Genomic DNA, 14,440 nt, shown 5'->3' on the forward strand with positions numbered 1-14,440 from the left:
TAGTTGCACGAAAATTGGCGGGAACCATCAGGCATTGGTGCACAGGAGGGGGGGGGGGGACTGCAGGCAATTTATTGCATTAAATTTGCGTCAAATTGCATCATGCATGTTTCAGTTCATTGACATCATCCACCAGTTGATCAGTGCACTGCAGTGATCAGTCAGTGTTACGTGGCTATTTGATAGCGAGTGTGACTTGTGGGCTGCAGCAAGGTAAAACATAAACTGTGGATAACTAGGTAATATGGTTACATTCAGGTATTATGATCCTAATGAAATTTTTCAGGAGGGTGATCCAGCAGGTATGTGTGGTAGGGCGAATCTGGCCCTAGCCAAATCTTTCTTTCATAGTAGATTCCATAACGAAGCGGAGAAGCACAAATGCAACGTTACATCAGATGACAAAATTAAAATTGGTAGCAGATCTGCCAGATACGACAAAAATACTGGAGCTGCAGCCTTGTACGTAAAAAAGGAAGGGGAGAATATATGGATTCCTTATACTTTACCCTCACCTCAATATCTTAATAAAGAATACCACTACGTGTCTTATCGTAATAAACATTTCGAAAGCCAATCGGAATTAGAAGCAAGCGCTTATGGCCACTCAGAAAAAATTCTAATGAGGGATATTTTAAATGACTTAATATCGGCACATCCTGCTGATCAATATGCTATCTCAAAACCGAGTTCTTTAGGTAAATCACCAAAACTAGAGGATCAGGAGTATGAAGTGCTGAAATCTCTGACAGAAAAAGCCACTGAATATAAGGAGTATTTAAGCAGTAAAAATCTCATAATTAAAATGTGGTCAGAGCGACCAGCGTGTAAAGACCACCCCAACAAAAAGATTGAAGGAATAAAGTGTGAAGATTTTTTAAAAGCTATTTGTCCTGATGGCAGTCAGTTTGGATACACAGTTGAGAACTATTCGCCTCCTACCGATTGTCAGGAAAAAAAAGAAAAGCAGAAGGAGGCACAGAAGTTAGTACAAATGACATATATTGCCTTCAAAAAGGCTTATGAAAAGTACTCACTTGAAAATGATCTGATGCATCAAGATCATGCAAGTGTCGATATCCCCCAAGATGGTGAATTATGTGACTAAATTTTATGGTTTTAGGCTCTGATAAAGGGCTAATTATACACTTGTTGCAGATCTGCAAAACTCTGCGACACAACAGTGAAAATAGCTCTTGCATGGGTCAAGGATTTGCAATACAAAGGGAAATAGCGATGATTTTCTTACATACGGCCTCTCAGCGTAGAGTGGAGGATAACCTCCATTACAACCTCAACTTTGAAAGCTATTTTTCGAGCTTCGGAGTTGGTTTCAAAGAAAATCAGTGGCATTGTATTTCTTGCAAAATTTTACTTTAGAAAAAGTGCTTAAATCGTAAATCCCTAACACATGCCAGAGCTTTATTCTATATTTGTGTTACAAAAACAACAAGTGGCGATTTTCTTACATTCCCAATACGTAAGTTACTAAGATGGCTATCTATTCACTTTAAAGACTATACATCTATAAAATGATATAGTCAACTTTTCGGCTTGATTTTTTAAAATTTTATTATTACTATGATTTTGTAGGTACCAAAGTATGTCAATAAAGATAGATTTTGTTCAACGTTTTCTTTTGTATTAATACCTTGTCATTGTTTTATCCATAAGTGTAAAGGTATTGAGATAAATAACGAATTCTGCTGAAATACTTGTTTCGTCTATATTTTTTGTACGTTTTGTAAATTGTACCTAAATTTTTCAATTTTTATACTTTTCATTCGATTGGGAATGTCATTTTCATGCTATTTTTTCTTTGTTACATTTTTATTGTCTACATGGCCAAACATGTTCATAACATTATTACTACATGTAAAATTTTATTATTACTATGATTTTGTAGGTACCAAAGTATGTCAATAAAGATAGATTTTGTTCAACGTTTTCTTTTGTATTGATACTTTGTCATTCTTTTATCCATAAGTGTAAAGATATTGAGATAAAGAATTCTGCTGAAATACTTGTTTCGTCTATATTTTTTGTACGTTTTGTAAATTGTACCTAAATTTTTCAATAAATTTTATACTTTTCATTCGATTGGGATTGTCATTTTCATGCTATTTTTTTTTGTTACATTTTTATTGTCTACATGGCCAAACATGTTCATAACACAAATACATTTTCCCACTGTCAACTTATTAAATACAAATGATGGCAGAGCCAAGCATTATCAAAGATATCTGCCCGTTCATAATTTTATGTATGAGTTGTATTTCGAAGTATGGATAATACTAAGGGTAACATAAAAATGAGATCCCAATGCACTTCAGTTGTGTAGAGCTTTATTGCACATGGCATAACACACTACTGAATAACATGGTAATTCACTTCAACGGAAGAAACAGGTAAAAATTATCAACAATAAAAAGAAAACAATTTAGAATGAATCATGTGTTGTTTGAAACACACTAAACGTAATTGCAACATTTTTTGATTGCACAGTGCTGAAATCACAATTTTTTTTTAGTAATGAGATCTTTCATAGTCTTTGGTGGGTAATATTCCTAATATCAAAGCACGCCATCACACAGCAAAATTAGTTCTCCTGAATCCTTGTCCTAAAAGTAAGAAAAGGTAAAATTAAGATTAGTTTTTGAGACAATGTACTTGTGTAAATGAATGCTACTTCATCTTTTCCTTGGAGGCATAGTATAGAAAATCCTTTCAAGATTAAGTTTATCAATGGATAATCCTCGGCAATGTTTGGGAGCATCTGAGTACCGATGGTAAAACTACCATTTTTAAATGGAATACTACTCAATGTCAATTCTTGAGAACTTCCATGATTTTTCTTGTCTATGCAAGGAAAAGTCTGTGAAAACCAGGAATGATGTTAATTTGTTCTCTTTCATATAAATAAAATGGGAGCTGCGATTTTTAAAATTGCAAATTAGATATGTATTCTGGTAGTTTCAACGCCAATTTGCATTAAAACATACTTATGCATTAAACATCACGATGTGGACGATACCCTCCATCACAGTCTCAACTTTAAGAGTTATTTTTGAGCTTGGGAGATTGTTTCCGAGAAAATCAGTTGCACCATCCGGTTTCTCACGAAATTTTATACAGTAAAAAGTACTTAAAATTATCCCTGTGGCATGTAAGAGCTCCATCCATGACACAACTTCTCTTTTTTTTTCTTTCTTTAAATAACATGAGTTAGAAATCCACAGAAACTCACCTATATTTTGAAGAATGGTATCTATTTCAGACACATCATTCATACTAAAAACATAGCATGTGAACTGTTTACTTAAGCTGAGCAATGTATTCCCTGCGATATAAGCAAAGTAATTTGGCCGGTTGACTGTTCTACCGCAAGATGAGATTTCTGTATACGAATGCTTGAGGAGAACTTCATTTGTCTCTTGACACGTAACTTGAACTTCCAGTTCCAAGCAGTCAAACCAACAAGAGACTCCGACCAATTCACCACATCTGTTCAATGTTGAGTCTATCGCCGAGTGAATTCGTTTCACATCACCATTATCACCGGTTGATATATTACCTATATATCTTACACAATGACCAGCCCTGAAAATAAAACAAAACTAGTTGACAGAAAAACACATGTACATGAAAGCGATGTTTCATAAACTGATCCAACTGAAATTAGCCTAACAGCATTTTACACAACCCAATTTGCTCTTATAATGTAGAAGGAGAATTGAAATATATACAAGGAATATCGTTATAACTAGGCATAAAGTCGCACGATTTTTGATAACTAATAAATGGACCATGTTTAGCAGAGAGGAACCAAGCCACATCAGCTATTGCCAAATATGACAGGACAATTCAATTTTTTTACGAGAGAATGCTTGTGTAGATTCCTTGGAAGATTTCAAGGAATTTGCCTTTATGCAGCAAATTCACTGAAAATTGCATAAAAATCCGCACAACCGTTATCATGTAAAAAATTGAATTGCCCAATAAATTTGAAAATAGCTGACATGCATTGGTTCCTTTCTGCTTAACACGGTCCATATTCCTTTATCTTTGTTGTTAATCAGACAATTGCTTCGATAGGCTACTGCCCATCATCCTCAGCAAGCAAGTTGCGACTAATGTTCATTCGTCTTCTATACTTCAAACTGTAGCGCGTCTTTCTGATCAATCCCATCGTTACTGTTTGTTACTGTAGTAATATTTGTCAGAGAGAGCTCCTGTCTAAGTTGGGAATCGGAGTTGCCATAATGTGTTTCCTTATGAGCTATTTTCTCCATTAATTTGAGAAGGAAATTGTCCACCCCTTCAAAGTTAACACTAAAAAGGGTCTCCTATTTTTTGAAAATTTCAATCCTCACGACAAAATATAGGTCTTTTATATTGGTTATATTCTTTTGGATTGATTAACGATGACTGCTGTGATACAGACCTGTTACGAGAAGGTGTCCGTGATAAATTGGATACTGAGCTTTTCCCGTATTGGATTGAAACAGGGTCCAGGTTTGCCTGACAGAGGAGGGACATCATTGGTGGATAGATGGCATTGTTTAAAACTGGTTTGATAAGACAAATAGAGATTGGTTGATTTGTATGATGACGCATAATGTTCTGTAAGTTCCCAACTTGGGAGCTATCGATACAGAAATCATTCAGTTCATCGATGATGTCACCGACACAAATATTGTCCTGTAAACCAAGATTTTAATAAATATAACAAGTTCAGTAAGGATGAGATGGATGATTCATTTTCACTCTGATATTTATCAACATTTAAAAAATAATTCTATCAAGACAGAATATGCCGTGAAGAAAATGAAAAATAATTATGCTGTGAAAAAATGAACACTAGATTATACCTTCCTATCAGAGATATTTCAGAGGCAAGACCAATCTACACAAGTCAGTCATTGTGCATCTTTTCGAAGTCCATTTCCTTACACAGTCTTCCCTTGACTGCAGCTAGTATCATGTGGCATCGGCTTCTCCCATGAGAAAATCATCGCATTTAAACTTCCCCCTGCCAAAGCGCAGAAGGGTCTCAAAACTCTGCCGCAGGAATGACTGACCTGTATGGATTGGTTTTGGTCCGAGAACTTTAAAGGATCATCTTTTTACTTACTGTCAACAACAGAGGACCTTCATTTTTTTATTTGTTGGCTAATTTTATTTTCTTATTTTTTGTTTCCTGGTTAACAAGGGAGTTGAAACCACCCAGAGACGTCCCAGGCATTTTGATGTGTTTCTCATTCTTGTTTACTAATTTTTTTTGTGTTTGTTTTCTTACACAAATATCATGATTTTAATGATTCTTAAAACATTAGGAATTTGAGGCAGAGCATATTCAAAAGTATACGTACTTTCTGAGCAAATAAATTGGTAAATTAAAAAAAACCCTCTTGATGTTGACGCTTGTAATGGAGGAAATTGTCCAGGAGTGAGTTCGTCATTAAACCCAGTCACATTCTCCATGCACAGATAGGAAGCCAATAAATTAGCATGGTCGCCACTTTGTGTAGTGACCCCAAGGCTGCAATCTGATAACGTCAGCAATCCGCTCCATTAAAGCCTCAATTTTTTAAGAGTTTTCTTAAGCTTGAGAGTTTGTTTTAGGGAAAACCATTATCACCATTGTGTTTCTCACACATTTTTCCAAAGAGAAACTATTTAATCTGCAAATCTGTGTGGCATGTGAGAGCTCCATCATCCTACATTCCCTGTACCTGTGGTAACTTCAATCAATAAATGGTATAATGTATTAGAGAACCAAGTGAAGACCCTAAACCTCGTTTTAGTGAAAAAAAAATATGAGATAAATACTTACATCTTCTGATGCTACACTTTCTTCTTGAACATCCACAACGACCGCTCGGGAATTGATGAATCTGCAAAAGTTAGAAATGTTTTACTTTGAATTGATAAATTGTTTGCACTCCGAGAGCATTAAAATTAGCTGGTGTGAAAAATTCCATGTCAAATTCATATTTTAAAATTTGCGTTGGGCGATTTGATTGTAACTTGCAAACTAATTGGTCTATGATGTTAAAAATGTAGAATATTATCTTCAAAGTCTCAAAAATATGATAAAAACTTTAATGAGGACATCAAGTGTTGTGGGGTGGAACAATCTTGCAATTCTAAAAAATGTAATCAAATGTTTTTCCACAAATGGATTCATTTTCCTACAGATTGAAAGAGCTTTAAAGGACAAGAGGCTTCATTTCTGGATAGCTTCCTGATATATATTAAGGACAGCTATAACATTATGAAAGAAATGTAAAACAGAGGTGGAAAAAAAGAATAAAAATAAAAAAAACATAATGCGAGACTAATAGACCCAAAAATGTTTTCATAGAAGTTTTACTGATTAAAAGTAGGTTTAGCGCCTGCAAATAGGCTAAGAAATTGAATTTTTGCAGTTTAGCTCATGAGCATGTGCAGCAAAAAATATGCTGAGAGAGAAGAATTCTCAAGATAACATGGATAATTTAGATAAAGAGAAAACCCCTTATTTAAAGTACCTACTGGGTTCAAAATGTGAATGTACTCACAGAACAGACACTCCAAGTTCCTTGCAAGGTACTAGTTGAAGCTTGCGGTAAACAGGCAGGATCCAAGTTTCATCCAGGAATCTTGCATTGCTTACGTTTAACTTAAACTGAAGGCGACTACACAATCTTAGGACCGATAGGAAAATTTCTCGTAAGACTTCATCACCAATGATTGATTGACGTGATTGATAATACTTTAAGCTTTCTTCAAGCTCATTCTGTGAAATAAAGGAAAGGAATGCATTAAGACAGAAAAAATTTCTCAGAAGCAACTGTAAAAATCTCTGGGCAGATGTGAGGAAATTTAAAAATGATACATGCTGAAAAGTCCATTACTTTTTTGTCTATTTCCTGGGGGAGGGGGGGGGGGAATTGATTTTCTTCATGAAAAGGAGGAGAGGCTGTCATATTAATTACGAAGTAAGACTAGTTGATGAGAAAATATGAAACATAATTTTCAACTTAAGAAAATAAGATATTGAAAATGCATAATGTTATGACCCCATCTCCATCCGATTTGCTTGAAGTATGTTTCAATGACTTTTAAATATCTACAGTGAAACTACCAGACCATGTATCTCGTTTGCGGTGTTTAAAAATCTCCGCTCCAATTTTAGTTTTGTGAAGGAGCACAGATCGATATCAGTTCTTAAAATTTTTACAGAGTTTTCTTTGCATGAGGAGAAAAAAACATGGAAGTTTTCGAACATTGACGTTGAGTAGTTTTCCATTTGAAAAATAAAGTTTGACAGGAATTCTACAACGTCGCAAACCCAGATACGTGGTCTGGTAGTTTCACCGTCGATATGTAGCATCCGGCCTCTTTCTTTGAGATATTGATCGGCGGTGACTAACTCTATTCAAGGCATGGTGAAAGTCTCATAATGGCTGGATTTCTTTAAAATAAACTTATTACAGAGAAAGATGAAGTTTATGGTACATCTATTGAATTACAAAAAAGGAAACAATACTACGCGTACTTTTCTGAAAAAGGAGGAATGTTAAAAAAGGGTCTCTTTGGGGGGAATGATACGCTCCCTCTGATTTTTTTCAAAAGTAGTAACCCTCTTGTGGAATGCATCGTACAGAACAGAAAATCCTTGGTGCGGACTTGAAATCTTCATTTAGTTTAAAAGAAATGCCCGCCAAAGTATTGAAAATTTTCAAAGAATCAAAGCACCATTTTGGGCACGAAATCAAAACTAAGAACAATACATACCAGTAGCTGAATGGGAACATGTATACATCTTTGATTTAGACACATTCTAATGAGGAGTCTTAGTCTGCCACGGCTACTGGTAACTTTGGTACATTCATTTACAAAACTGACAGATGACTGATAGCTGTATGGACCTCTATAATTAAAAGAATTAATAAAAATAAGTGTGAATGTGAAATAAAATACAGTAATTTTTTTAAATTGACATTTAAAGAGGTTTTAAAGTGCAAAACTGCAAAGAGAAAAAAAAGAGGTGTTTGCATTTCGGGCATCTTGGACTTTTTTGATGACATAGATCAGTATGGTGACTTTATCATCGATTTTCTTGGAAATGGTGTAGTTTATGGAAAAAATGCATTTTACATAAAGTGTTTAAAATTATATCATGAGTTGATTAAGCAAAAAAATCGGATGTTATGGTCCGTTTTTCACACTTCGAATTCCGGATTTTGCTGACAAGGTTGTGCTGACCTACAGCACAGGGTACACAATCCTCAAGATACAAACACCTCCTTTTTTTTTCTCTACGGCAAAACTGGACACCACTCAGCGACATCATTACGAGAGTTTTGAAAAAACACTTGTGCGGAATAATTTATCAGTGGTAACGTGTTAAATAAAATTGCATATTAATTTGAAAAAGATTATGAGTAGGAACAGAGTCCAGGCTGTAACAAAGAGTGCTCTGTCCTACCTCAAAGTATTATGACTCAAAGAACTAGTACTTGGTATTTTTGATTTTTTGTTTTCTGTTGTTAAAATATAGAAGGAGTTGATTTCAGTTATTAGATAAAAAACGAAATACTCTTCTAGGGAGAAGTTGTACCTTTTACAGCCAACTTTTCTGAGCCAATCCCAACTCTCAGGAGATTTGTAAAAGCCAAGCGCATTGTGCTGAGTGATGAGACCTTTCTGAAATATTTTTTCCAAGCACTGGCAGAATGCTTCTAAGTTTGAATTTTCGTCATTGATAGGACTGGCAGCTTTTGTCAGCATTAAGGTGTGGCCTAGAAAGAAAAACAGAGAGAAACTGTGAGACAGATGTAAGTGTATGGGCTTAAAAGTATTCTGCTTATGTTGGTACAGAATAGCAGAAGAACTTTTCAGCCTGGCAACATAGTGCCTATCCTAGGCTCTGACAGCTTGTACGATAATGTCTATCTCTAAATGAATTTAAATTCATTAGGGCATCAAACCTTAATTGGTTGGTAAACAGTAGGCATGATATCAAAAGCAACATAAACTTTTTTCCTGGGGCTCATTTTTAGGAGTTGGTCCAATATGGAAGAACGATTAAAACAGAAATGAAGCAGGGAGCATATGAGACGGATATCCTGACATCTGCAATTCAATGTTTCAGTCTTCAAAAAACAGGTAACAGACACACATTGAGTGGAGGTGTGTTGTGCATTGGCCACAGGTGGAGCAAAATATATTCAGCTGGTCTAATCCAGAGTCTATTGGTACCTGTGGTGGAAAAACCATTCTTAATCACTTTACCGGAAAAAATACATACAAGATTGTCTGCCATAAAGGTTAGTTATGAAGTATCACCAAAAAAGTCAAATTTTGTTACAGCTCCAACAGGAATTCTTTAATCGGTTGTTTGCGCTTCTCTGAGTAGAATGACGGTCATCATTTCCATGTCCATTGGAGAGCAATAAGGGAATTGCTGAGTTTCATACGACAGTTTTACTGGCATTTTTAACCTTCTGAACATTAAATTTCTTGTTAAGGTCACGCCTGACTCCTCTAACCTACCAGCTATTATTTTAGAAATATGCTGCACTGGTCAATGTTATGAAAGTCTGGTTGTTAATGGTTTTTAGATGCTCTGAAGCAGACAATATTATCTCCTGTTTTGCGTTTACCTCACTTAGTAGGCGAATCTGGAAATAGATCCGCCTACCTATCCTAGAGCTCGCGCATCGTATGTTGAGACAAACGTCAAAGTATTGCTTATGCCACCATTCACCAGTGGTGCCACCTGACTCCATGTATTACCCTGTTGAGTGGTGCAATTTCAGAGCTAATCGGAGATTGACGTTTGTCTCAACATACGATGCGCGAGCTCTACCTACTTAGGTCAGAAAACATTTCTGAATGACAGTGTCCTCAATCTTAGAAAAAAAACTATTATTCTTCTCAAATCCAATGACAAAAATGTTAGGCATACTTGGTGGGATCATGTAGAACCAAAGCATTTCTCACGGCACCAATGGCGGCTGTCTGTGGCGTCTGTAATACCTAAGTGGCACCAGAGAGCCTTTTTGATTCTTGGGCAGATTACTTTCTCCTTTTAACCGTTGTAGGAACTGAAAATCACCAAAGTGCAAGTGCTTTAAATTCCAAGTACTTATTATCAACTCACCTTTCAATTCCTTCAGTAAAGGATCACTGACAGACATTATCAAGACTTGCAATCAAATGAAATTGAGCGTGAGAGATCAAGGAGTTGGGCCGTGTGAAAATTAGTTGCAGAGATACGGGATCGAAGGAAAACACAGATAAAAGTACGTTGATTCATGAAAAAAGTGACACGATTCAAGAAAATAACTGATCAAACATGGCATGGCGGTTTGTTTGTCAATAGTCTGTAATGTAAACATGATGAATTACTCTGCTGCAGAAGTAACTTTTCAACGTTGACTACCCCTAGAGTTCCTGTATAGGGAGAGTAGCGACAGATCTGAAACTCCGAAAGTCCATCAGGCCTTCACCGATGCCTCCGCGAATAAAGTTAGGGCCCAAAAGGGCAGCCAACCTATGAATTTCGAATGTCCAGAGCGATTTACAAATACAATTGTTACGAACCGTCGTTTAGAAAGCATGTATTTGGCTTACTTTTTGCATAAATTTACTTACTTTTGCGAAAGAACGCTCATTTATGTACATTCTTAGCCATCTTGGTTAGAATTGAAATCTGTAGGCTGGCAGTGAAATTTTGTGTGTTAGAAGTTGCTCAGAAGGGTGGCTGCACTTTTGGGCCCTAAGCCCTCCATGAACCTAGAGTCCCTTTATAACCCAGAGTTAAGACAACTCACTTTTGGTTAGGCTGAAAGTGGCCTAAAAAAAAATCCAATTCTGATTGGTTCTCGCTCATGGAGGCCGAAACGAGTGCACCAAGATGGCGGTACCTCGAATGTGAACAAAAGTAATGAAAATATAACTAAATTGTGGTTTATCAAGAGTGAATTGTTATTTTAATCGCACCAAAATGAAAATATATTAAGAAATTATCCACTAATCAATCTAATTTTAAGGTTTTGATCAGTTTTTGTTGATGTTGTTGTTTTTGGATGACAGACATCGGAGGATTCCTTATCCTTATCCCTCAATATCGTTCGTTTGAGTGCACTCGTTTCGGCCTCCATGGCCAGCCAAGGCCGGCTGCCAGTCAGCTGATAATCGAGTTGTCTTAACTCTGGGTTATAAAGGGACTCTACATGAACCGATCTGTCGCTACTCTCCCTATACAGGTACTCTAACTACCCCCGAAATCAAACCGTTACCTGCAAGAATATTTGAGCTCCTCATGGGGTTATCTCTGCAAAATGAAAAACCTGAACATGTATCGTGTTATCACTACACCATCGTGCTATCAGTTAGAGTACCTGTATAGGGAGAGTAGCGACAGATCTGAAACTCCGAAAGTCCATCAGGCCTTCACCGATGCCTCCGCGAATAAAGTTAGGGCCCAAAAGGGCAGCCAACCTATGAATTTCGAATGTCCAGAGCGATTTACAAATACAATTGTTACGAACCGTCGTTTAGAAAGCATGTATTTGGTTTACTTTTTGCATAAATTTACTTCTTTTTAAGAAAGAACGCTCATTTATGTACATTCTTAGCCATCTTGGTTAGAATTGAAATCTGTAGGCTGGCAGTGAAATTTTGTGTGTTAGAAGTTGCTCAGAAGGGTGGCTGCACTTTTGGGCCCTAAGCCCTCCATGAACCGATCTGTCGCTACTCTCCCTATACAGGTACTCTACTATCAGTTATCAGTTACGAATGGTGGTTAGTTAGTTACGAATTGTCATTTGATTTTACCAGGATTTTATTGTCATGTGAGGACGTAAAAGCATTTTTAATGAGCTTCACTGTCCCTTAGACTTGATATTTTTTAGGGCTCAAGTGGAAATCGGTGGAGCGACGATGTCAGCCGATCTAATAAACACTCATTTGCACGTGGGTCTGTGTTGATTTTCAATGTTTCAGCTTCAGCATTGGCGTCTGGCACGGATTTCAGTGAGTGCTAAGTGTCCTTTAGAAGTTGCACTACATAGAATCCATTCGAGTGTTTTTTGAAACACTCAGAGGAATGTTGGGATACTTTAATTTGGCTCACCTTAACTTGTTTTGAATTTGAATTTTGCCTCTAAACTTCCAAAGTGATCAAGCGCTTTCCTACTTACCAAGTACCTATTTTGGGTTTGAACTATGTTACTGTAAAGCCAAAGATTTTTCAACAAATATATTTCCAAGTATCTGGTCGACATATCCCACTATGGCAATTTCTAAAAGTGCTGTAAGATCAGCAGTAATCGCAGGCAGTTGCGCTGCTGGAGGAAGTGTGTGTGGTAAACTCTCAGGGATGGTATTTTTTCCTGACTCTTTGCAGGTACGTAAGTTTCTGTCTTTAAATTTTTGATAGGGTCATGAAAAATATTTTTTTTTTAATTTGATAGAATAAGTATAATCTCCTCCATCAAGCCCAGGAAGACTGACCATGAGAATTTCTAACTGTAATTGCAGTGAAATGCCAAGATATTATACGATCCAAGTTTGAATCTGTATTGCAGCCCAAATCGCTCTCTGGTTCTAGAAAAACAGGCTAACTTAGGTAGCAGATACTATTGAATAGTAGATAGGTTTTTTTATTATCGTTAGGAAAAGGATTTGTCTTTTATGATTCAGGTTGCTTAAAAGATTGAAAAGATTTACGAACAGTTTTTTTCTTCCATTGTCTTTGGGCATTTGTTTTCCTTGTCATTAGTTTACTCACTTCTATTTTCAAAACTGTTGCAGTCTTTGAACTACATGGTCCAGCTATGTTTTCTTGGAATGATGCTTCTCTGTAACGCTTTTGTCTGGAAATTTTACGCCACAGCCTTGCAATCATGCAGCTCATCTTTGCCACCAACCCTTATTAGCACAGCATCAAATTATATAATCTCGGTGAGTTTCAATTTTTGAAAAAAAAAAAAGGACTTACAGAGTTACTTATGAACCAGAATTGTATACATTACAGTAAATAATTTGATAATAACTCAGATTTCTTTGTTTTTGTATACCTAGGACCCTGCAATATTGTGTCTTTTCATGCAATCATTATACATCATTGAAGTTATTTGGGTGAAAATACGTAACCTTTTTCCAAAAAAATCAACCTAGTTTATGATTAATTGCAATTGTAATTTTTCAACCTCAAACCTCAGCTTTTAGGCTTCTCCTGGTCTTGACCTTAATCCAAAGCAAGCTGTATGAACTGTTTGCCGACTATGGTGTTGATACATCAAAGAAAATTGGAAAATCTCATCTCTCATTTTCCCCATCTAGCTTTGAGAGAACACAGGTTTCTTTCCGTGTTACACTTTACACTTGCTGACCATCTTGAAAAATAGGTACTTGAATTATTCTGTTGGTTTGATGGTATCACAAATTATGGCACCACAGACCTGCAGTCCATTATCATAACGCCTGCTTTTGAACGAATTTATTTTTTATTTTTACACTTTCTCATTCCTACATAGGCTTTGAGCGGATGCATGTTATTTGGAGAGACAACATCCCTCCTTTGGTGGAGTGGTTCTGCCCTAATTTTCATCGGTCTAGGTCTCGTGACAACCTCAAGAGACTCATCAAAATCACAACAGTCAAAGAAAGAAAGTGAGAAAAAATAGCCGCGTGATTTTATCTGAATTTGTACAAAAAGTAAGTTCAGAAATCATCACTACTGTATTTTCCAAAACCTTATCTTTTGAAGAGTTTCAATTATATTTTTGCTCTGAAAATCTGGATGCTAATATTGTCTTTCAATGGAAGGAGGCAATAAATGACATCAAAACAATACTGTCCCTCCTATATGGAACAGAGCAGTTGTAAGGAATTTTTGCAGGGTAATAGTTTAATTTTCTTTGCATAAAAGTTTGAGAAAAAATCAAAAAGCTCACTCAAAAGTTAAAACTGGGGAGCGAGAAAGTAAAAATCATTATAGGAAGGTAAGGTATTTTCTGAGAGGCAGAACCGTCTTAGAAAAGAACAAAAGCAAGTAAAGTTATTTTGTCGTGACCCAATGTGTAACAGAGAATTTGCTTAAAGTTTTTCGGTTTGTGACCCAACTTGCAATACAACTTCCAACTTACTGATCTTACATGTATACTCCAGTGTATTACACATGAATATCCAAAAGTTGAAATATGTACTTTTAATAAAAAAAATTTGCTATTTTTCTAAATGGAATTCTAATGTTGACAAGGACCTTAATCCCCAAAACGAATGTAGAATCAGTGCTGCCGTTGCTTGCTTCTTGCTGCTTACATTCTACTGAAAATTTTGCCTCTGTGGACTAAGATTCTTTTCTGATCCTTGGTCACAATTTTAAAAAACAAGAAGAAACAAAAAACTGAAATCTCTGTAGGATATTAAAATCAATGAA

The 14,440-nt window shown here is 36.1% G+C and overlaps 2 protein-coding genes across 2 annotated transcripts; one reads left to right on the forward strand and one right to left on the reverse strand.

Annotated features, from left to right (window-relative positions):
* Positions 1-2,328: 2,328 nt before the first annotated feature.
* Positions 2,329-10,396, reverse strand: LOC109036904 (uncharacterized). The gene is made up of 8 exons (XM_019051329.2): positions 10,154-10,396; positions 8,609-8,789; positions 7,783-7,918; positions 6,564-6,781; positions 5,837-5,897; positions 4,445-4,701; positions 3,248-3,600; positions 2,329-2,621 (listed from the first exon to the last, which is right to left on the reverse strand). Exons 1-8 carry the CDS (start codon positions 10,188-10,190, stop codon positions 2,587-2,589), a joined length of 1,278 nt encoding a protein of 425 aa, XP_018906874.2. The 5' UTR covers positions 10,191-10,396; the 3' UTR covers positions 2,329-2,586.
* A 1,216-nt stretch (positions 10,397-11,612) lies between these two features.
* On the forward strand, positions 11,613-14,239 carry LOC109036666 (transmembrane protein 42). Its single transcript, XM_072299665.1, has 3 exons — positions 11,613-12,403; positions 12,811-12,960; positions 13,536-14,239. Exons 1-3 carry the CDS (start codon positions 12,290-12,292, stop codon positions 13,683-13,685), a joined length of 414 nt encoding a protein of 137 aa, XP_072155766.1. The 5' UTR covers positions 11,613-12,289; the 3' UTR covers positions 13,686-14,239.
* Positions 14,240-14,440: the final 201 nt, after the last annotated feature.

The sequence above is a fragment of the Bemisia tabaci genome, chromosome 4 (genome assembly GCF_918797505.1).
Source record: "Bemisia tabaci chromosome 4, PGI_BMITA_v3".
Lineage (NCBI taxonomy): Eukaryota > Metazoa > Arthropoda > Insecta > Hemiptera > Aleyrodidae > Bemisia > Bemisia tabaci.